The 22,888-nt window shown below is 32.6% G+C and overlaps 2 protein-coding genes and 1 long non-coding RNA gene across 3 annotated transcripts; 1 reads left to right on the forward strand and 2 right to left on the reverse strand.

The window, feature by feature from the left end:
- The first annotated feature begins 245 nt into the window (after positions 1 to 245).
- DGD1 (UDP-Glycosyltransferase superfamily protein) lies at positions 246 to 6,328 on the forward strand. The gene is made up of 7 exons (XM_085725410.1): positions 246 to 869; positions 1,791 to 1,823; positions 2,357 to 2,444; positions 3,589 to 4,073; positions 4,344 to 4,610; positions 4,779 to 5,128; positions 5,480 to 6,328. Exons 1-7 carry the CDS (start codon positions 285 to 287, stop codon positions 6,012 to 6,014), a joined length of 2,343 nt encoding a protein of 780 aa, XP_085581536.1. The 5' UTR covers positions 246 to 284; the 3' UTR covers positions 6,015 to 6,328.
- Positions 6,329 to 11,793: 5,465 nt separating this feature from the next.
- LOC146910851 (aluminum-activated malate transporter 8-like) lies at positions 11,794 to 14,662 on the reverse strand. Its single transcript, XM_085724513.1, has 6 exons — positions 14,247 to 14,662; positions 13,842 to 13,982; positions 13,345 to 13,617; positions 13,132 to 13,238; positions 12,893 to 13,036; positions 11,794 to 12,699 (listed from the first exon to the last, which is right to left on the reverse strand). Exons 1-6 carry the CDS (start codon positions 14,533 to 14,535, stop codon positions 12,214 to 12,216), a joined length of 1,440 nt encoding a protein of 479 aa, XP_085580639.1. The 5' UTR covers positions 14,536 to 14,662; the 3' UTR covers positions 11,794 to 12,213.
- Positions 14,663 to 19,357: 4,695 nt separating this feature from the next.
- On the reverse strand, positions 19,358 to 20,002 carry LOC146910852 (uncharacterized). The gene is made up of 2 exons (XR_015019403.1): positions 19,695 to 20,002; positions 19,358 to 19,599 (listed from the first exon to the last, which is right to left on the reverse strand). It is a non-coding gene; the product is annotated as an uncharacterized LOC146910852 (long non-coding RNA).
- Positions 20,003 to 22,888: the final 2,886 nt, after the last annotated feature.

The raw sequence follows: 22,888 nt of genomic DNA on the forward strand, positions 1-22,888 counted from the left end.
ACATTTCACATCTTATTATTATAGCCGTATATTTCACTCGAATATTCTTCAATCCTTCCAGAATTATGGCGCTATTTCCCGTGGTCCAACATCGTCTAGTTACCACGTGACATATCCACGTCATCCAATCAAATTAATCCTACGTGGAAAATCAAATCTTCCACAAAAAATCTTAGCCGTTAAAATTCCCAAGTCGCAATCATCATCTTCTTCTTCTTAACACAAACAAACTCATTTCGCTTTTCGTGGTTTCTTTCTTACTCCAAATAGAAACGAACGCAGCCATGGCTACACAGCATCCACCTTCAAGCGCTTTCTCCTTCATCTCCAAAGGTTGGCGCGAAGTTCGTGATTCAGCAGACGCGGATCTACGTTTGATGAAAGATAGAGCAAACTCTTTCAAAAACCTAGCAAACTCCTTCGACCGTGAACTCGAGAATTTCTTCAATTCTGCCGCACCGGCGTTTTCTGTTCCGGCGATGAGGTCTCCGCCGCCTGCGGAAATCGAATTTGTTAAGAAATTGCAACCGAAATTGTCGGAGATTCGACGCGCTTACTCCTCTCCGGATTTTAGTAAGAAGGTTTTGGAGAAGTGGACGCCGAGAGCGAAGATTCGGATTGATTTATCGGCGATTAAGAACGCGATTGTGTCGGAGGAAGGGTTTGTTGATTTTGAGAGTGGAGTTAAGGGAAGGAGGTTAGGTTTTTGGGAAGGTTTGAAAGGGGAAGGTGAAGGTGAAGGTGAGAGTGAAACTAGGGACTGGGAACCAATTAGGGTTTTGAAAACGAGGATTAAAGAGTTTGAGAAGCGTAGTTCTTTTGATGGATTCAAGAATAGTGAATTTCTTGAGAAGCTTAAATCAAGTTTGGTATTTAATTCTTCCTCCTTTCACACTTTTCTGGTTTTAAACTAAGTAGCTAGTATATTGTTCAGTGTCTGTGCATTCTTTTGTTTCCGGTTGTCTTGTAGCACCTGCACTTCCGATGGAAGAGTGTCTGGTGTCTGACATCGACATGCCACTGACACATGTGCTTAAGTTCAATTAATTCATTTTTCAAGTTTTTAAGGGTGTCCGTGTCTGTGCTTCATAGCTGGTTGTTGCATAGCAAAATTAATATTTTCTTTGGTTTTCAAAATGCGTACAAGAAGAATTTGGGACTTAAATTAGGAGCTATATTGATTCGAAAGTTTTGATTGAAGATGTTTGGGTCTGACATGCACACAACACACTGACGTTCAATCACTTTTATTTCCTTGAATTGTGTATTAGTGTCGTGTCTGGTGTTCGTGTTTATGTTAATGATTCATAGGTAGGGAGTATTTCTTATTTTGACTTGGCCAGAGTCTTATATTTTTTTTTTTTGTTCCTTGGACACTAATTAGCTATCAGTAGCAATATACTTGTTTTTTGAGTTTGTTTGCTGCTGCTGCTGCAACTGATGCTTGTTTTAACGAATGGAATGATTTGTCAAAAATAATAACTGACATGATCTTTCTATGAATCATAATTTGGGGATGATTCATTGGTGCAGCCGAAGTGTCTCTAGTCGATTTGTTGGTTGGTCATGTAGATGCTATGCTTTATACATCTGTTATTCTGTTTATGTTCAGTGAATCGTATGTCAAGTTCATACATGCGATATTGTACTATTAAATGTTTTTTATGTGGATATTGGTGATGAGTATTCAGTATTCCGTTTTATTTCATTTTTATGAATGTGTTTTTGTGCATAATTTTGGTATGTGCTTTCTTTCAAAGAATTCACATGTTCGTTTTCATTTTTTGCAGAAATCGATGTACAAAGAACCTGAAGAGTCAAAGGTGTGTATGTACTATGTAATTTGTTTAGTTTTTTTTGGTTGATATATGAACATGCTTGATCGAATATTAGGCATCTGTGTGAGAAAAAAAAAAAAAGCAAAACTTGTACCTAGGTGGAAGGTTGTAAATTCACATGAGCCATAACGCTTGCATTTGATACCTTACACAATACAGTGAATACACCAGTCCATGCATCCTTAGGCCCCTTTGGACATAAATTTTTTCTATTAAGACGTATATTTTTCTTTATTTAGTATAGTCTTTTCATTTAATGTTATGTTTCGATTTTGACATCGGAACAATTAGCTGGGACATAGAATTATATTGAATGCAAGATATGATAAAGAAATAAGGGCTAAACCACTCAAGCATGACACATGAATGCTATATTTAAACAATTGGTTCCATGAGAAGGATGATATAATCCTATACATGTCATCAACTTGTACACTAATTCTCGTATCTTCTAAACTTGGGACCTTGCTTTGAATGTTGAATGGACTGTAGCTAACATTTCCAGACATCTTTTCCAGGAAGTGCCGCCACTGGATGTACCCGAACTTCTGGCCTACTTTGTTAAACAGTCTGGGCCATTTTTGGATCAAATTGGAGTCGGCAAAGGTACTTTGTTATGCATAACTTATATGGGATTTCATTGCCATGCATGCAGCCCCTGCTTTCCCGCTTTACATATCTTATCTAAAAGTATGTATGCTGCTTAGCAACGTCTTCTCTTGCAACAGACACTGTTTTTCTGATTCAACATTCTTTTCTTAAAAAATCCAAAAGTTAGCTCACCCTCTTCTTCTTTGACTCTCAACAATTATATTACTTTCCATTCGTAGGATAATAAAATGTGAGCTAAGAATCTGGAATATCTTTGCAGTTAACTCCTGGCATAGACATTGTTTTCAAATTTCCGTATATTAGCTATATGAAACATACCAATGCAATGGTTTCAAACAACTTCAAGCGCGTGATAACGAGTTAATATTTTCATTTGCTTAAAAAAACATATTATACACTAATTTAATACAATGTGAGACGATACAAAGCAATATTGGATTAATGGAAAATTTGATTAGCAGAGTAAACTTATACTTTCAATTCATTGTAGATTTTGCAAAAGACCATCTTATACAAAGCAATATTGGATTAATGTAAATTTGCAAAAGAATCAGTATATAATTGTTCACCATGCAGTTTCTCTTAAAATATATCAATTAATAACTTTATATAATTTCATATTTCATAAAATTTGTTTTTGGGTTTAGAGTATATAATGTGTATAACATAACAATGCTTATAAAGTTCAATAATCCAAGACCATCTTGTTACTCTTCAAAATACCTTAATCAATGCAGAGAACATAGCTTTTCATATAAAAATATTAAGCATCTGATCGCAAACTAATTATTATTTACATTATCTGAGATTTGTCATGTAAGATCCATATGATTAGTTAGTCAGTTATATTTCAACTGTTGGATTATGTAGAGGGGAGTTTACAAATCTACCATTGGTTTGAAAATATACTTCTTCACCGTCTCGCATATAAATTTTCCCATTATTTCAATATTGTTTTCTATACTCCATTTATCATATTAAAATTGAATGTTTCCTGATACTGTTCATTAATGTTTGTGAGTAGGCGGTATTATGCCTTTCCATCGTCGATGCAGCTTTCTAGTTAGTCTACAAGTGTTTGTTTTACTTTATCTGCCCTTTAATTTTGTTGATTAGTTCAAATGTGATTGTTTTGCAGATACATGTGACAAGATAGTTGAAAGCTTGTATAGCAAACGCAAGAACCAATTTCTACTGCAGTCTCTTTCTGGCGAAGAATCTTCTTTACTTGAGAATGGAAACATAAATGATGAATTGGATTTACGAATAGCTAGTGTCCTTCAGAGCACAGGGCACCGGTATGAAGGTGGACTTTGGACAGACCAAGCAAAGCATGATTTGTCCAACAATGAAAGACATGTTGCAATAGTCACAACCGCTAGTCTTCCTTGGATGACGGGAACAGCAGTAAATCCACTATTTCGAGCTGCATATTTGTCACAAACTAAAAAACAGAAAGTCACTCTGCTGGTTCCATGGCTTTGTGAATCGGATCAGGAACTAGTTTATCCCAGCAACCTCACTTTTACTTCACCTGAGGAGCAGGAAGGTTATATACGTAACTGGCTTGAGGAAAGGATTGGTTTTAAGGCAGACTTCAAAATATCTTTTTATCCTGGAAAGGTAACTTTCTGATATTGTTAGCTGTGGAATAATTCTTGCATGACCACATTGCCTATAAGCACAGCCAATTAAGAGGTCAAAATATATTCAAATCATGTTAAAAAGGGAGAGTCCTTGTTTAATTTAATGCAATAACATCTTAAGCTTTTGATTGGTTGTGTCTATACTATAGGCATTGTACCACGTAAGAATTGCTTGGTAGCTAGCTATATTCTATCAAGTTTCATATCACTATTGTCCATTCTAACACTTTGTCCTTCTCGGGTGTAGTTTTCAAAGGAAAGACGTAGTATAATGCCCGCTGGAGATACTTCTCAATTTATACCATCCAGGGATGCAGACATTGCTATCCTGGAAGAACCAGAGCATTTGAATTGGTATCATCATGGGAAGCGCTGGACGGATAAATTCAACCATGTTGTTGGCATTGTGCACACAAATTACTTAGAACACATCAAGAGGGAGAAAAACGGGGCACTCCAGGCGTTCTTTGTGAAACACATCAACAACTGGGTTACAAGAGCGTACTGTGATAAGGTATGTTAATTTTATATCATGGCATTTAAGGTTGAATTAACTCGGGAGATAATTAGATATTTAGAAATGATTACTGTGTTTTGGTTGATAAGTTTGTCATGGATTTTTATTATGAAAAGAGAACTGAACAAGACAAAAGGGACTAAATTATTTATGATTTATATGCAGGTTCTTCGTCTCTCGGCTGCTACTCAGGATTTACCTAAGTCTGTAATTTGCAATGTTCATGGTGTGAATCCCAAGTTCTTAAAAATTGGAGAAATGATTGCTGAAGAGAGGGAGCTAGGGCAGAAGGCTTTCACAAATGGGGCATATTTCTTGGGAAAGATGGTATGGGCAAAGGGATATAAGGAGTTGATAGATTTATTAGGAAAGCACAAGGCTGACCTTGATGGCTTCAAGTTAGATGTATTCGGGAATGGAGAGGATGCTCATGAAGTTCAGAGTGCAGCTAGAAGGTTGGATTTGAATCTCAACTTTCAGAAAGGTAGAGATCACGCAGATGATTCTCTTCACAGGTAAGAACAATTTGAATACTTTTAAATTACAATACATTCATTGGAAGATTCCCCACATGGTTCTGAAACAAACTACACAATTTTGGGAAATAACTTTTAAGTTGCATTTATTACAACATGGAACTGAGTTTTCCTTCATTGCGTCCTATCTTCATACAGTGAATCAATTTTATGTTAATTAACATAAAATTGATTTCCAAAACAGTCCTTTTCATGTATGCATAAAGGAACCTTCACCTACACATGATAATTGTTCATGCTTTATGTACCCATCCACTAATACAGAACTTGTTTCCACAGTATTAAATTTGATTCCATTTCTTTTTACATTGTTTATTTACTTCATTGAAGGTACAAAGTCTTTATAAATCCTAGCATCAGTGATGTGCTGTGCACAGCTACGGCAGAGGCACTTGCCATGGGAAAATTTGTAGTTTGTGCTGATCATCCATCAAACGAGTTCTTCACGTCATTTCCCAATTGTTTGACTTACAAGACACCTGAAGACTTTGTAGCAAAAGTAAAAGAAGCGTTAGCAAATGAGCCTTATCCTCTCACACCTGAACAAAGATATCAGCTTTCTTGGGAAGCTGCAACTCAAAGATTTATGGAATATTCTAAGCTTGATCAAATCCTGAACAAGGAAAAGGATGGTGCAAAATCAAGTAGAGATAAGGGAAAGCTCATTGGCAAGTCAGCATCAATGCCTAATCTTTCAGAACTAGCAGATGGAGGCTTAGCGTTTGCTCACTATTGTCTCACAGGGAACGAGTTCCTGAGATTATGTACCGGAGGAACACCCGGGACACGTGTTTATGACAAGCAGCACTGTAAAGACCTTCATCTCTTACCCCCACAGGTGGAAAGTCCTATCTATGGCTGGTAAATAGATTGACTAGTTTGAATATGTGGCTATAAATACTTGTGACACCAGATAATGACAAGCAGCATTGTAAAAAAGTTATAAATGGCTGGTGAATAGCTTTAGCGCTTCAAATTTGTAGTTCAGCTTTCTGCTTGTTTATAGTTGTTTGTAATTAGGTGCCTGTTGTTTAAGTCTATAATCCATAATTTTTGTAGCTGTAATTGGTTTTGTATTTTTTTATAAGTGATGTAGTTTTTTACTACTTCCAAAACACACAACACGCTAATGTTCAGTTTTACTGTGTAATGGCAAAAGAAGATTGTTCATTGATGTAACTCGTAGGAGTAAACGTAATAAACATGAACCAGTTTAACATGAAATAACTTTGAGCTAGAGAGAATTGGCGGTTATTAATAATAACTTTAAGCAGACAATTCGGTTGGTGAGCTACTACTGGTACTAACCAGGAGGTTTGAGGTTCAAGCCTTCAAAACTGATATAACCCACCAACATTTTTGTCTATCAAAGAAAAAAATCAACTTGTACTGCTACAAAATAAATCAAAAATGCCATTTGACAAAAAATGAAATAAAATCAATAATGCCATTTATAAGGATATACTAACACTTAGTTGTAGTGGTCCATACAGATCAGTACGAGGAATTCCTTAAGTATTCACTCTAAGCAAGAATATTTCTGATGATCTTTTATGTTTGATAGTTGGAACGAAGAAAAAATGAAGGAATAAATAGCATTGTTGTGGTGGCATATGTTGACCTTGATGTGGGATAATCTTTCTTTCTAAAATTTATAGTGAAAAAAAAAGACAAACTAAAAGGTAATGTCGTGATTTATGTTCAGAGCATTTTCAAGATTTAATTGCTATGCCCCCTACATGCTATGAAAGTTTAATTTCCTTGAAATCGGCCCTTGCCTTGACCCCTACAATATTTTTTCTTTAAAAAAAAATGCAACGAGTAGTAATTGGTTGCTTGTATTTAGAAGTTTTACCTTAAACATCTAATATGGAACATGATGAATTCACCAAAAATACAAAAATTATACAGAACATGGTGATCGTTGATAGTGTTCTTCCAATACATTCTTCGTTAAACTACTTACAATGAAAGTGACTAAAGACAATTGCTACCCCGCCAGGTTGTCTCCTGTTAAGATAATACCAGTATGTCAATATTTCACAGTTGAAATGCTAAAGTTTAATGTGCACAAATAGTTATTAAATTAAGTAAAAAACCTCAATATTTTAAAAATGAATTCAAATTCAGGATCTCTGATCAAGTGACTTATCATGTTGAAGCTCTCTTTCGTAAATGAATCTCAAATTCTCCGTCCTTTATTTCTTTTTCATTTTTTTTGTCAAGTAGTCTAATGACTAAAATTCATCTTTTAAAATGAATAAACGGGGTGTCTACATTCGAAACCGGTCCATATATATAACAATGCATTCTCCTAGTCATCTAGGTTGACATAGACTTTACTTTTTCATTTTTCTTTGATAACTTCAATTATATTTTCTAATAAATCAAGCATGATTCACACGTGCTTCTGTCTATTGTTTGTTGGAAGCTAAAAGGAGAAAACCATTTTAAGTGGTAGTCTTGGATCGCTAAACCAGATTAACGTGTCAGACCTCATCATCCGCACATTATACCTTTCTTTCATCACCACCATTCTTTTTTTATCTTTTACTTTTTGACCATCAATATAGTACAATGTCAAGTTGACATTCTCTTATTAATATCTGACCAACCTTAGGCCAATGTAAGCCACACAAAATAAAGGACTTCATTTTCCTGATTAAGAGGGTAGAAAATTTTGTTACATAATGACGTGCACTGCACGTGCAGTGAATTAGCTAATTAATAACCGATTAATTTTACTAAGCGTGCCATGGCATGTGATTCCCATTTACTAAGCCTAGTCGATATTTAGGTGTAATTTAATTTGTTAAGGTACTAGAAGGAGTATAATCTTTCAGTTTTGATTGGGATTAATCTGATTTAGCCCATACTTTACTCTGCTAGCTATTCTGTACCAAGTACCATTGTAAGTATATGGTGCTCTAATGCATGTACTACTTTAATTATCTTGGTAAAATTAATAATGGGATCTAAAGGTTGATAGGGAATTAAGAGATGGCAATTGTTAATTAATAATGAAACTAATGTATACGTCCAGATACATGTTTCATCCACTTTAAACCTCTTGTTTTGGATGCAGAATATGCATGTGCTGGATAACCAAATATAGAATAGTATATGAATTCTTTGTATACATATTACAAAATGTCATGTCATTCGTTCTCTTTTTTTTAAATATCCTAGTGGCTGGAACTCACATTTTAAATGTGGAGAAGTGGAGTGTTTCGGATTCGAACCCCGACCCTACATATAATATGCAATATTTCTATCAACTGAGTTAAATTTACGGAGACTGTCATTCGTTCTCTAAAATATGGATAGGAGGGTTTATTTTATAAGAAAACTAGAAATATTTATTTAAGATATTTTTTAAGGAATTTATTTAAGATTTCTATATCATTTCATGTGGAAAAGAGATATAATTAATTAGAATTACAACCATTGATTTTTTTTTTGGTAACTATTACAACCATTGATTTGAAAGTTAATGACTAAAGTTAAAATTTATAGTAGATTTCTTACTTGTAGTCTAATGTATTTTCATACCAAAAAACAACCTCTTTAGCCCTCGCTTTAGGCCTCCCGACAGAAAAAATATTTTTCATTAAATTTTACAGGGAAATGTCTTAAATATTGAAATTTGCATTAGGCCTCACCTACAAATAAAATTTATGGGTAGTGCTAACTTGTACCCTTAGGACATGTTAAGAAACAAAAAAAAATTGTCTAAAATTTTGTGCATTCAATTCATTAAAAAGTTAAAGATTAAAAGTACTCCCTCCGTTTCACAATACTTGTCCATTTTGAAGAAATTACACATACCAAGGAATCAAATAAATGTTGTCATTTTTGATGAAATTCTTTGCGTTTTTTCTATAATACCCTTACTCATTTATTATTTCATTCTATTATTTCTCTCTCTACAATAAATAAGTAAGGGTATTATTGATAAACCAATAATTAATGTTGCATTGAAACTTGAAAGGGACAAGTAAAATGAAACAAAATAATTCTCCAAAATGGACAAGTATTATGAAACGGAGGGAGTAATACACACATTCTAATAAATTATTTTTGTATTTGATTTATTAAATTGTATCTTAAGGACACAAGTTAACATTTTTCAACATATGCATTAGACTGCCCTTTTTTAGTCTAATGTTTTCACACCTGTTTTAAATTTTTTAAATTTCAGTTTTCATTTACTTTGAAGAACGAGGTTGAGCATCTTTTAATTTTTAAGATACTTCTGATTATTCGGATTTTTTTGTCACATTCTGATTCTAAAAACCTGTTCTCTAGTGATTATATTTTTCCACGTCATTTTTTAAGATCCAAGTGATTTTATAGCAGTAACTTGCAGCTTTTTTAACTTGGAACCTAGAGCCCTTTGATTATTATTATGAACAGACACACTGTTTGTCTTGAGTAATTGGAATACAGAATACAGGAGTAACTAGCACAATCTTCTATTATTTTTTGTTATGTACCTTTGCTTATCATTTTGTCTTATACCATGCATTTTCTAATTATGCAGTCAAACATAAGAATTAATGAATAGCATAACATTACATAATTTCTCTAACCCAATAATTGTTAGCGTTAAATGGTTAATGAGTTTTATTATTGATTAGGAACACCATATCATAACTGAAATAATTATTAATTAGATTTTTCATTCAAAAAAAAATTTATTAATTAGATTTTATTTACCTTTCATCTGATCTCTCGATCAAAAAGATCATTTTTCACTAAGAAAAATAGTTAAGACATTATCGTAATGAATCATAAATGGATTTGTCGATGCGATTGGAATACGAGTAATGAGAGTTGGATCTTGGGATTTATCACCATGAACATCATAAACAATTATGGTCATGTATTTTTATAAATCTATGGTCAATGCTTTATTTGATGGTTAACCACTTAAGAAATTAGGGATTTTCATCGAATAAAAAAGGTTAAGAGGCATGAAATTGTCATTCTATTTATATAGATGATTTAACTTCTTGATGCATAAATCTAATTGAATTGATATAGGTTTCTATTGTATGATCAGGTAAATGCGAGGATTTGAATCCTAGTAGTTTTTATCATTTCGTAAAATTGCATTTTGCGTTAATTGTAAAAACAATTCAAAGAATAACCTCTTTCGAATCGTGTTATCAGACTACCCTACTAAAAAACAATAATAGAGTTGTCTTACTCCCTGTGGGGATATGACCTTTTAGATTGGTTAAACTACTTAACCAATCCAAAAAGTACTGCCCCGCTTACTTGGGTAACAAGGCGAGCCCCCATAGGGTTGAGAATGAACTATGGTGAAAACTTGTTAAAGCAGTTATTTCTTCAACCGATATAAAAAGTCACACTTTGCTGTTTGAAATAGCGAACCTAATTGGCCTCACAAAAGTAGGGTAATTTTGGATTTTTTTTTATTTCAAATCAAAGTAGGTTATTACTTATTTGAATTTTTTTGTTAATTTTTTTTTACAATAACTGTTATCATACTCCATTAAACATTAAAACTTATTTTTCAAGTACCTCAAACTTTTTTTTCCTCCCAGATAAAAAATAAACGATCTATGTGGTAGGTGATACATTATTCAACATATCAATTTTGAAAATATTTTGTACTCCCCTCGAAGGTGTATACACCTTAAAACAAAGAGTGAAAAAGATAGTTATGTGGTAGTTTGATGATGTAATAGGAGAGAGATCGATAGAGATAAAATGAGGTGTTGAACGAGAATATGAAAATAAAAGGTGTCTTTTTATCATTGTTAATCAATTTATCATTTACATATATACCGTGTATGTTACAGCTGCAACCAATGTATATTTCATTTTGATATATTAAACTTACAGAATTGGATATTAATGGAGTTTATTGATTTTGAAAATTCTGAATCCACATTCATCATCAACACACATAACTAAAACACATGCCATTTTATATACACATTTGCCGTGTGTACTAGTGATCATGTGACGTACTAGTACTACAAAGTTACAACCATTACAGTGACTTTTTTTGCCAATCATTCTCTCTATCATTCTGTGTTTTTCAAGAGGTATATACCGTGGAGGTTAATTAGGAGATCAATACTTTATATGGTTTATAAATAATAATATTCTGTAATTACATTTTACTTATTATGTGTATTTTACAAGGAAAAAAAATTAGTTTATATACTTTATATAAGAGAATACTAAAAGTATGTCAGTTACTATATAATTATGTACATTAATACTTTACGTCACTAATCGAGCATACCAAATGTACTCAATAAATTACTTGAACAATTAATCCATATTGGTCTTTGGTGGCTAAACTACTCTATACGTTAGTGGACCTCTTTAAAGTCATAAATATTCTTTCTTCCCCTTCCACCCTTTATTTTTCCTTTTTAATCTTAGTAAAATAATGATATTCTCATTAACTTGGTCTTTGTCGTGAAATATTTAAGGTCCAATGTTTTACTAATTGCCATCCAGCAATTTTTCACGTTCCATGCATCTACGAGCAAAACCCCATAATGGTTTTGTTTTATTTATGGCTTTCTAATGAAAACTATCAAAAAGAAAGAAAAAGTACACAAGTGTTCTAAGTGACAAAGACTCAAAGCACCAAATGTGGCTGATAGCATAACTAGTTTACCATAAAGCTTTTCTGCAGCCAATATATAAGCATGTAAAATGACAGCTAGCATAACTCTTGTTACCCTTTAGAACACACATCAAAAGAAATTAAATTAAGGCAAGAATATGAAAAAGATTCTCACCTTAATTAATTTTACAAATTGTAAAATCAAGTTGGAGACTATTTACTCACCTAAGTAATAATAAAGTAATTAAGTGAAATCTCGATTCTCTAAGGTCACAACTTTCATGCATTTACGCAAATCAGCAAATATTCACGGTCATTTAAATATTGACTTAACGACTCATAATTACTAATTGCGTGAATGCATGAAAATTGTGACTTGAGGCAACCTGATTTCGTGACAAATTACTACCTAGTGTCATGTTATAGTGACAACTATTTAAATTTATAGTTATGTTTGAAGGATTTCCGCGGTGCCTTTTCGAGCTTTTTCTGGCGAGTTTGTACATAAATCTTCGATCTTGATTTCAACATGTGGTGCATTATCAACTTCGACAACAGGTTTAATGATTCCTCTATGAAGTAGGTGTGGCTTCTCTGGTGAGACATTAGATTCTACACTCTTGAAATGTGCTAAATTCGAAAGCTCAGAAACAGATTCATAGATTTTCTCCACTGAGATAGTGATATCTTCAAGTATTGCAGCAACTGTGGCAACTGGGATTATAGCTAGGAGTTCCACATCCTCCAAGGAAATGACTTCTAGTGCAACTTTGAGTTCTTCAACTGCAATTTTTGAATTTTCTATGTGGCTTTTAGCTGCTGATGGGTGTGTCATTGTTTTCATTGATGATGATATTGCCTTTAATGCTTTGTTGGATTCTGAACTCATCTTTGTGCATGGTTCTTGAATTTTACACTTGAATTCCAAAGAAGCCTGGCAGTAACCAAAATGCATATATCAGCTTCAAAATTGTCTTCATAAAATATACATGCATTAAAGTTAAATTCAAATATAATAATTTTTTTTATGCATTTAGGGTAAATACATAGATTTTTGTTTTAATATTTGAGGCCGAATAGAGTATATTTGTTCTTTTTGAGGTAGAAAAGAAAGATTGATGTATTACTTGGATTTCAGGGTTAAGGTATGTGTTTAGGGTTTCAATCTTGTATGCACATTCGCGAGCAAGTACTCCGATTTTCAAGTACTCCTTCCAAGGATGACGAAGGCTAAAACCACCATGACCTGGTTCCCACCTTGCAAAATTTGCCTGAGGAAGATGTGAAAATCATAAGTTCAATCAAGAAAATAAAAATGATACTATTTGATCAATACTTTATATCTCAAAAGAAAGAAAATACTTACCAAAGACTCTTCACTTGCTTTGGAATTGAGAACACTTTTATATCCTTGGAGAAGTGACTTAGATTTTTCTTTATCCTCTAATGAATGAAAATATTCGCCTTCAAATCCTGAAAATAAATAGTTTTAGATATTAACATATAACACAAACAATGGTTGGCTGCATGCAATCCATATAAATAATAATGGCTCAAATATTATATATATTATGTATACCTTCTAGATAATTTGCTAGTTTTTCTATGTTGGAAGCTACCAACTTATGAAGGTCTTCACCTGCCCAAACAGGACAAACAAATATGGAAATGACCATGCAAGTTGATGCTCCTATTATTATTGTAGTAAGTCTTTGATGTGCAAGCTCAAGAAGTTCCTCCACTCTGTACCCCGAGACAGTAACCAAACAGAATGTCAATATAAATATCACCATCCCATAGTCATATCTTGCCTTAATCTTTGGAACAAATCTTAAAAAAGTAGCTCCTGCAGCTGCAAACACAAAACACAAAGCACAAAATGATTTATTAGTTTCGAATATTTAACGAGGTAAAAAAGCAAAGTGTACACATTGTTTGTGAAGTACTCTATATCTGAACTTAAATATAAGCAAAAACGTACATGTATCTGGTCTACGCGTGGACCAGATACTTATACTTCATTTTGCTTATATTAGACTGTTTTTCTTAATTTGTTTATAGTATACTTTTACTTACCAAGAATGAAGACAAGGGTCCCAAGGACAATAGCTTCTCCTCTTTCTCCAACAGTAGTGGCTAAGTGATGCCCTCCAACCCCTAAAGCACCGGCTAATAATGTAGCACATCCTCTATTTAAACTTTTGCTAAGGGTTGCACCTGGTTCATTAATAACAAAAAAACATATATATGTTAATATTGCATTATTATCCTTTAACTCTACAAACTAATTTGATCTTTAATAGTCTTATACTACTCCTTGTGGACTTAAATATAAGAAATAAAAAAGTACATGTATTTGGTCAACCTTTGGATTAGATACATGTATTTTTTGTTTATTTTTAATTCGAGAGTAGTATGTAATAATTAAGGAGAAATGTATAATACATTATGTCTTCAATATATGTATGATATTGAACTTACCTACAGTAAATTCAAATACTACTACCACAGTAAGAACTGCCCACATTCCAGCAACTCCAAAGCCATTGTAAAGTGGCCTTGAGTAGTAAAACAATGACACCACTGTAAGAGCAAATCCAACTTTCAATGAGTGGATTACTCTTCTAGGGTCATCTTTTCCGATCTTCTTTACACTATCTTTTGCATTGATAACCTTGGACTTGAAATTCATAGGCAAATTCTTGAAGAATCCACCCAAGCGAGAGAAAATTCCACACTTGTTTACTTGGTTTGTTGACTCAATATCCATGATGCAAGATATAAAGTGAAGAATAATTTCACCAAAGAGGGTAATGTGTGATTGGATTATTAAGTTTCAAGTTTCAAATGGAACAAAATATGAAGTGGTGCAAATAAGGTTGAAACTTGAAAGACTTGAGGTAGAAATGACTTTGAAGAGTTATATTTATAGGAGCAGAAATTAAAGCATATAGTTGTTTATTAATCAGATACATGAATTGCTGTCTTTTGTTGAAAGTGAAAGACTATCTTTGAGAAAGTACTTTTGGTTACAGAAAATAAATTATAATTAAACACACATGCCCATGACTAAAAGTATTGTACTTATAGAAATTGATCTCACATTAACCAAAAATAACATGTACCAAAACATGCATAGACAGGGAATGTTAGGAGATATACCTCCAGCTTGGAATTGTTTAGTTCTTAAAACAGATTAAACAAAAGTAATTCACTAGAATTCCCACATAAGCAAAGATAAATTATGGTAGTAATTTATTAGGAGAGGTAACTGACACATACTTTAGTCACTATCACCCTGAATCGCTGTATCCCACCTCTTTAATTTTGTTTTGGTTTTTTTCTTTGGTAAACTATGGGTTACCCTTTTAAGTGTTTGTCTTGATAAATTTCCTTTTGGAAAATGTTTTGTAGACAGTGATATATCCAATTGATCACTAGAGATATAATATATTGATGATTTGATAGGAAGAGAGAAATAGAAAGAATATAAGATGTTGCATATGTGTATAAAAAAGATTGGGTGTTTAAATATAACATTTGTTTCTATTTTAGTAAGTTTTATATTTTATCACCCTTCTTTACAATTATTATTCGTCATGATAAGAAAAATAAAAAAAAGTAAAATAGAAATTGTATTAATAACAATATAATCAATTACGACCCTATTTGATAAAAAAATTGTAGACAGTAGATAGCTTAGTTGATAGCGAATAAATTGTAAATTAATAGATTGTTTAGGGTTAGTTGAGAAGCTCCACCTTTAGATGAAAGAGGTTTTTTATGTTAGCTGGGAAGCTAGACCTTCAGGCGGGTGTTGTCTTAATTCCGATGGGGTTGCAAATGGGCAAAGAGGTGGTGTGATGGGATGTGGTGCTGTAGTTAGAGATGAGAATGATAAATGGTTTTGATAGGTTTGCTAATATTTTGGTCAAACAAATGCTTACATGACAGTTTTTTCTACATTACTCTTTGATCAATTGGGGGCAATTTACCCCTATCCAAGAAAAATTCATTTTTCTTCATCTTTATTCTGACATTCGGTTACCATTTTCATCTCAAAAACATCAAACTTCTTCATTTTCTTCATTCAACATGCATTGATCTCCATCTTAAAGGTAATTGTTGGCAATATTGGTGGTAATTAGAGCGAAGCGGTAACACTTATGAGATAAAGCATCATGAGTAAGATCAAAGATTTGATCAATTAAGATGAGAATGTTAATGTTCTTCATGTTATATTCATAATTAATATATATATATATATATAGACACACACACACACACTAATAACAAAAGCTATATGAAAGATCGATCGCTTAATCACCTCAAATCCTATTCGGTCTTATAAGGCACACATTTATATGTATTTTAAAATTACCATATGCTATATTTTGTATCTATGATATTTGACATATTTGTTAAATATTCCAACACTTGAAACATATAGGCAATGAAAATAACAAGTTACTATATCTAATACTTGTCACCGCTTTAATTCCCTCATTTCCTTTTACTTTCTTTTTGTTATATAGGGTGGCATCCAGACCCAAGAGCATCGAAAATAACGGCTGTTAGATCGATTTTACCACTTGACATGCATTTTAGTAAAACAATTTGAGCCATAGGTATTAGATATGGCTTTTGAATCAATTGTAAGTAAGACATTCAAAGGAAGCAGTGACAAGTTGAGTAAAGAGAAAGTCAAAGGAATCTATTTTTCTTTGCTACTAGTTTGGTTGTAAAGATAAAACAGGGTGGTAAAAATTGGTAAAACTAACCAAACTTTATCTATTCCTTCATCAGAAAATGAGAATGCTTGTTCGATAAAAAGAAAAGAAAATGAGAATGACATTGAACACTCGTATAAAATAAAAAGTGGCTAGACTCAATTGATTAATAAATTTTAGTTAAGATCATTTGTTAAATTTTACTTATCTTTTGGTTGAACTTAAAATCATCAAAGAGCGTTTTTTTATAGAAATTGGATGGTTAATAAAAAAAAATACCATTGAACATTTTTTAATGACTACGAAACCCTACACATGTATACCTAAGTTGATTTCCTCCCCTTGGCAATGCATACAGCAGAGGTTAGCTTTTCAATTCATATTAAAAAAATTAGGTTTGATTAGAAAGTGAAAAAATGACGAAGCATGCATAAGTTAGCCACTTCAATGGACATTTAAAGAGAGATAAAAGAAAAATACCTCAAAGAATCAACACAACCATAGGGCCCTTAAAAGAACAAAAATAATAAGATATATTTTTCTTGAATATAATTAAGAAAAATAAGACAAAAATGGTGTTAAGTTCACAACTTCTAGCAGCCAGCCACATTTTACAAGCAGACATATAGGTTCATTTTGACATGAGGACTTCATGTTTGATTATTAAGCAACTTGATCATGCACTCATCAAACGAAAATATATTTGAACAACCCATCATTGAACAAGCATAAATTAGGAATCAATATATTAATTACAATTTTTTGCTTTAAATCCAACAATACATAGTGTGTTGATCCAACTGATAATAATAAATGAGACAAAAAAGAAAAAGGATAAGTTAGAAACATGTTTGCATCACCAATTCCGAATCTCAAATAAGGCCAATTAGAGTGAAGTTAATATCATTGCAATTTTTGTCATAGCTCAACCCAATAAAATAATATAAACAAGCACAGAGGAATATATAAGGCAATAAAAAGAAAATGAAAAGTGGTGTATAAGCACAACAAGTTATTAAACATTTGATAATGACCCCTCCACACAATAAGTTTGAATCATCTTCACTGAACTTGGAATCATTTTCCAATTTATTATTTTGACTTGATTATCCGAGTAAGCTTATCATCTATAGATAATTGTTTAGTCATGTGTGTTGAATTAGTAGCAGTGTCACCAGCCACTAGTGAGTGATAGGATCTGACTCAATCCTAGGCTTTCACTATATTTTCCATTCAAATAAAATGTTTCATATAGATATAGATATAGACTCTTTAGTCCTTACCATGTTTGAAAAATGAAAATGTGCAAATTATAATTTTTGTATAAGCAAAATGAATTAGTAAGAGTACAAGCTGTATACTCAAAACCCACTACAATAGATGGAATTCATACACTTTGAAGTTTGAAGACATGATAAATGACTACTCCATCAATTTGGTAGAACTAAGTTTTTTAACTCTACTCTCCCAACCAATAAACCATGACCATGATTATAATGTCCAAATTATATAATGGGAAGAGTTTCAAGATCCGTGTTGGAATATCTTATCCAAAATACTTCTTTGAAATTTTTAAGCGAGTTTTATGTGTACACATTTTTTTTTCAATTTAAACAATCGAGAACACTTGTACCAAAACATCTTATACAACTATGACTTAACTTCGTTTCATGCCACATAAAATTGACAAAATCGATTTTGCCCGAGTGACTAAGGGCCCGTTTGTTTAAGATTTCTTTAAAAAAAAAAATCTATTTTAAAAAAGAAATCCCTTTTTTTTATATTGAAGTGTTTGCTTAGGATTTTTAGAAAAATCATTTTATCAAAAAAAACCTATTTTGACCCTAAAATGAAAAGCTAATAGAAATAGTTTTTTTCAAAATCTATTTTTTTTTTCAAAAACAAGGAGGTAACACATGTTCAAGTTAAAACTCATTTTTTTTTTAAAAAAAAAATAGATTTTCTTGGGTAATAGACAAACAAAATAAAGCAAATGATATATTTAACTGTTTTTCTTATATTTAAGATCCGTAGGGCTAATTTTCAACATTTCCTCTCAAGTAACTTAGTAGTGTGTTAATTCATTTGTGAGCTACTATTACCATTTCCTCAAGTAATAATATGATTTTTCTATAGTTATTTTATTTATTCTCGACTATCTTTAAGTTATGGGCTTGTACTTGTCAAAACAAAAAAAAAAAACTGCTGGGTTGTTCTACTGTTACACCTTTAAGTTTAGGGAGCTTCTTTTCTCATCTTTATGATCTTAAAAATTCAATTTTTTTTAAACTTTTTGATGAAATTGCCTCTCTCCGAAAGTATAATATCGGAGGACTAATTTGGCCTAAAAGAGCAAATCCGAAAGTATATCTCTGAACACAAAGGAATAATAATTTATGCATTTTTAAATTTGAAAGGAAACTTCATAAAAAGGGACGAAGATAATACAGTATAAAATTCATGTTATATGTTATTTTATTGAGTAATGATATTTTGACATCCATTTAGTGACAACTTTGTTGACAACCTTGTTTTTCTCACTTCTTATTGGTCAAAAACAATGGAGAGAGAAAAAGGAAGAGAGAGAATAACAATATCATGTGAGTATGAGAGAGAAAGTTGTCCAAAAGTTGTCAAAAAATGGTTGTCAAAATATCATTTCTCTATTTTATTTGCAGGTTTTATAATTTTTCTTAGCGTGCAAAAGTATAGATGTGTTCTCTGGATCCACCTAATAGTCAGCCTCTCTGAATCATCAACTATCAAATCAATCATCAATTCTACATCCTCATTTATGGTTAGCCTATCATGGTAGTCCATGAGACGGTCCACAGTGAGCAAATGTAGGAGACCAGAGACATCATCCAATGTCATTATCATCTCCCTAATCATAAGATGGAAGTTAGATGTATCTTAATACCACATGTCAATAAATGTTGACAATAGGTTCTGGTCAACTATGTTATAGTTGACACGCAGAAGCATGTTAAAACATCTAGCTCTGTTGGCTTCGCTAAACCACTTCTAATTTACCTTCTGCTCTTTCCCCTTATGCAACCTTTTAAGCTTTTTCTCATGATCACGCACTTTAAATTTGGACGGAACTGCAACAAACAAAAATAATTATCAATTTAAATAAATAATAAAGCATAATACAAATATAATAAATATGCAGAAGCTAATATGACTGAGGACTGACAAGTTTGATGGGCCACCAAGATATGAATCTAGAGAGGGTGCCTCATCTTCCTCATTTGGCATCTCATCATCATTGGCATCCTGAGCATCTCCATGTTCCTCTACCTCACCCTCATGCTCTTCATGCTCTGATGACTCCTTCACATGTTGGGGCTCATACTCTGGCACCTGAGACATTCCAACTCCATCACACGTTCCAGTTCCCTTTCTCACCCACCCCTACACAACTGCTAGCTCTCGCCTAGTCAATGCATCCATGATAATATTGTTGCCTCTAAAATGATTGAAGTATGGGTCCATATCTGAAATAAATCAAAATCACATATACAAATCAACAAAAATCAAATTCAATACACCTGATCTTGTTTTATATTATATAATTTGAATTGATGAACAATCTGTTTCGGATAATATAATCTGAAATAGTACATCGCCTAGAAAAAATACAAATTAAAGAACAAATGAATGAAGAAATGTGACATAAATTTTTGTTTGTTGGTTGAAATGATTTAAAATGTGATGAAATAGACCAACTTAACTTCAAGAATGACAAAATGTCGGGTAGTTCAGATTTGAGTGTTTTGGTGGTTTTTTAGGTCAAATTTTGTAATTGTTGAAATGAGGGGAGAGTTCTGATTCTTACGTATAAATAGGTATGGTTTGGATTATATAATATGAATCGTATTTTTATTCGTTCCGATAACATAATTTGAACAAGTAAAAATGAAAGTTTGGAGGGTGCGCATAAAAGACAGAGTGTGGGAAAAGAAATTCCCTTTTAGTTTTTGTAATCTTTCCCTAAGTTGGGCCAACTAACGCTAAAATATAATGGGCTGATGGAAACTTTTCATCTTTTGATTGAGAAGATTCTAAGCTATACCCCAACATTTATACCTTTACCCTTACAAACCATAATAAATTCCAATTTTACCCATTTTATCAATTCACTTCACCCCCACAATATTTCCAATACATGAAAGTTTTTGGGAAACAACATATTAAACAATTTTTTCACTTGTCAAAATGAAAATGGGGAAAGAATGAAGAATTGGAAGCAAACCTCGTGCATATGCCACAAAGAACATAGAACCTCGTGAGCCCACTTGAAAATCAAACATACACAATTGAAATCAATCTCCAAAATTACCCAATTTTATTTTAAATTGAATCTATAATAAACATGTTTAAGTGAAATTGTAAACCGTAACCATGAGGAAATGTTTTTTGGAATCGGCAGATTTTTTAAAATTCAAAGAATAGGCGGTTTAATTAAAATTGTGGGGATTGTGGGGGGTGAATTCAGTTGAAAAAATGGGTAAAATTGGAATTTTCTATGGTTTATAGGGATAAAGGTGTAAAGGTAGGGGTGTAGGTCAAAATCTTCTTGACTTAATTCTCTTTTTCTTGGGCCTAAACAAAAATCGTAAGGGGAATTAGTCACTTTAGTCCCTGAATGGGAGAGGATTCGTCACTTTAGTCCCTGAATGAAGAGAAATTGCAAAACAGTCCCTGCATGGTCAATTTCAGGGACTAAAGTGACTAACAGATTCTACATTCAGGGACTAAATTGACTAACGAAGTTTGCATTCAGGGACTAAATTGACTAACAAAGTCTACATTCAGGGACTATTTTGCAATTTATCTGCATTCAGGGACTAAAGTGATGAATCCCTTCCGATTCAGGGACTAAAGTGACTAATTCCCCAAATCGTAACATGAAAGGATAAAGAAACGGGAAATTAGTCACTTTAGTCCCTGAATGGGGAACGATTCGTCAATTTAGTCCCTGAATGCAGATAATATGCAAAACAGTCCCTGCATGGTCAATTTCAGGGACTAAAGTGACTAACGAAGTCTACATTCAGGGACTAAATTGACTAACGGAGTCTGCATTCAGGGACTAAATTGACTAACAAAGTCTACATTCAGGGACTATTTTGCAATTTATCTGCATTCAGGGACTAAATTGACGAATTGTTCCCCATTCAGGGACTAAAGTGACTAATTCCCCATAAAGAAACATGTTCAATTAAAATAAGACTTAAAATAAATAAAACAAAATAAAACATGCAGATAAAATTAGTGATACTTAGTTTTTGTGGTGCTGACCAGTGGCAGTTCTAAGGCCTGGCGAGTCCGGGCACTTGTCTGGACACCCGGTCAAATTTTTTGCAATTTTTTATGTAAACCTCACTAAATTTCTTATATAAACTCCTATAAATTGGGCAATTTCTTTATATTTTAGATTATTTGCTTGCAATTTCTTATGTAAACCCCTATAAATGTGTTACAATTTTTTTTTTGCCTAGGCTTTATAATAATCTTGGCTTCGCCACTGGTGTAGACTTGAGGCCTTAAAGTGTGCACATCTCAAGGTGTCAGGTTCAATTTTTCTCGATGTCAATTATGATGGATTAGTTTAACTTAAAAAAATAATGATGTAGGAAACTTATGTTGGCTTCCTCGTTGAAATTAGTAATTTATGACAGTTATATAAAAATTAGTGAATAAAATATAGTAGTAATATTTTATTGGAATATGTATATTGAATTTAATTTCTAAATTTGTAATGAATTGAATGCACAAAACTTAAGATCATATTTCTAATTTTAAATTCCTTAACATGTACTCTTAGGGCACATGTTAACATGACTCTTATTATATTTTGTGTTAACTTTGCATTTTATGAGCAAATTTATTGTTTGCAAAATGATCCTGCAATCAAATGCACTCTTGATTCAAGGATGGCAATGGATACCCTATGGGTGGGGTACTACAGTGTCTTTCCTCATATCCACGTGTGTAAAAAAAAATACTCATATCCGAGCCCGTATCCTCGTGGGGCAACAACTTTAGTGCCCTTCCCTAGACTCTGGCCTATGGCCACCTTAGTTCCCATATCCGCACCCATCATCAGCACTTTAACCATGATAAAAAATATCACAATTTAAATAAAACTATGGTTCAAAAAAATTCAAATCAACTCAAAAAATAGTATGAATCGTAGTATTTAACAAAATAAAAAACATGCAAAACATCCTTCAAAAATTGTATACCAACAGGAGGATCAATTATTGTATTAAGTAGTTTTTAGGTTTAGTCTTCGACTTAAATAGCTAAATAAATTAATTAATTATACACCAAATATAAACAATTTAATTGTACATGGGTTTATAGAGTAGTGAGCGAAGACGT

The sequence above is a fragment of the Medicago sativa genome, chromosome 7 (genome assembly GCF_051527215.1).
Source record: "Medicago sativa cultivar Bolivia chromosome 7, Bolivia_mono, whole genome shotgun sequence".
In the NCBI taxonomy this organism is placed as follows: domain Eukaryota; kingdom Viridiplantae; phylum Streptophyta; class Magnoliopsida; order Fabales; family Fabaceae; genus Medicago; species Medicago sativa.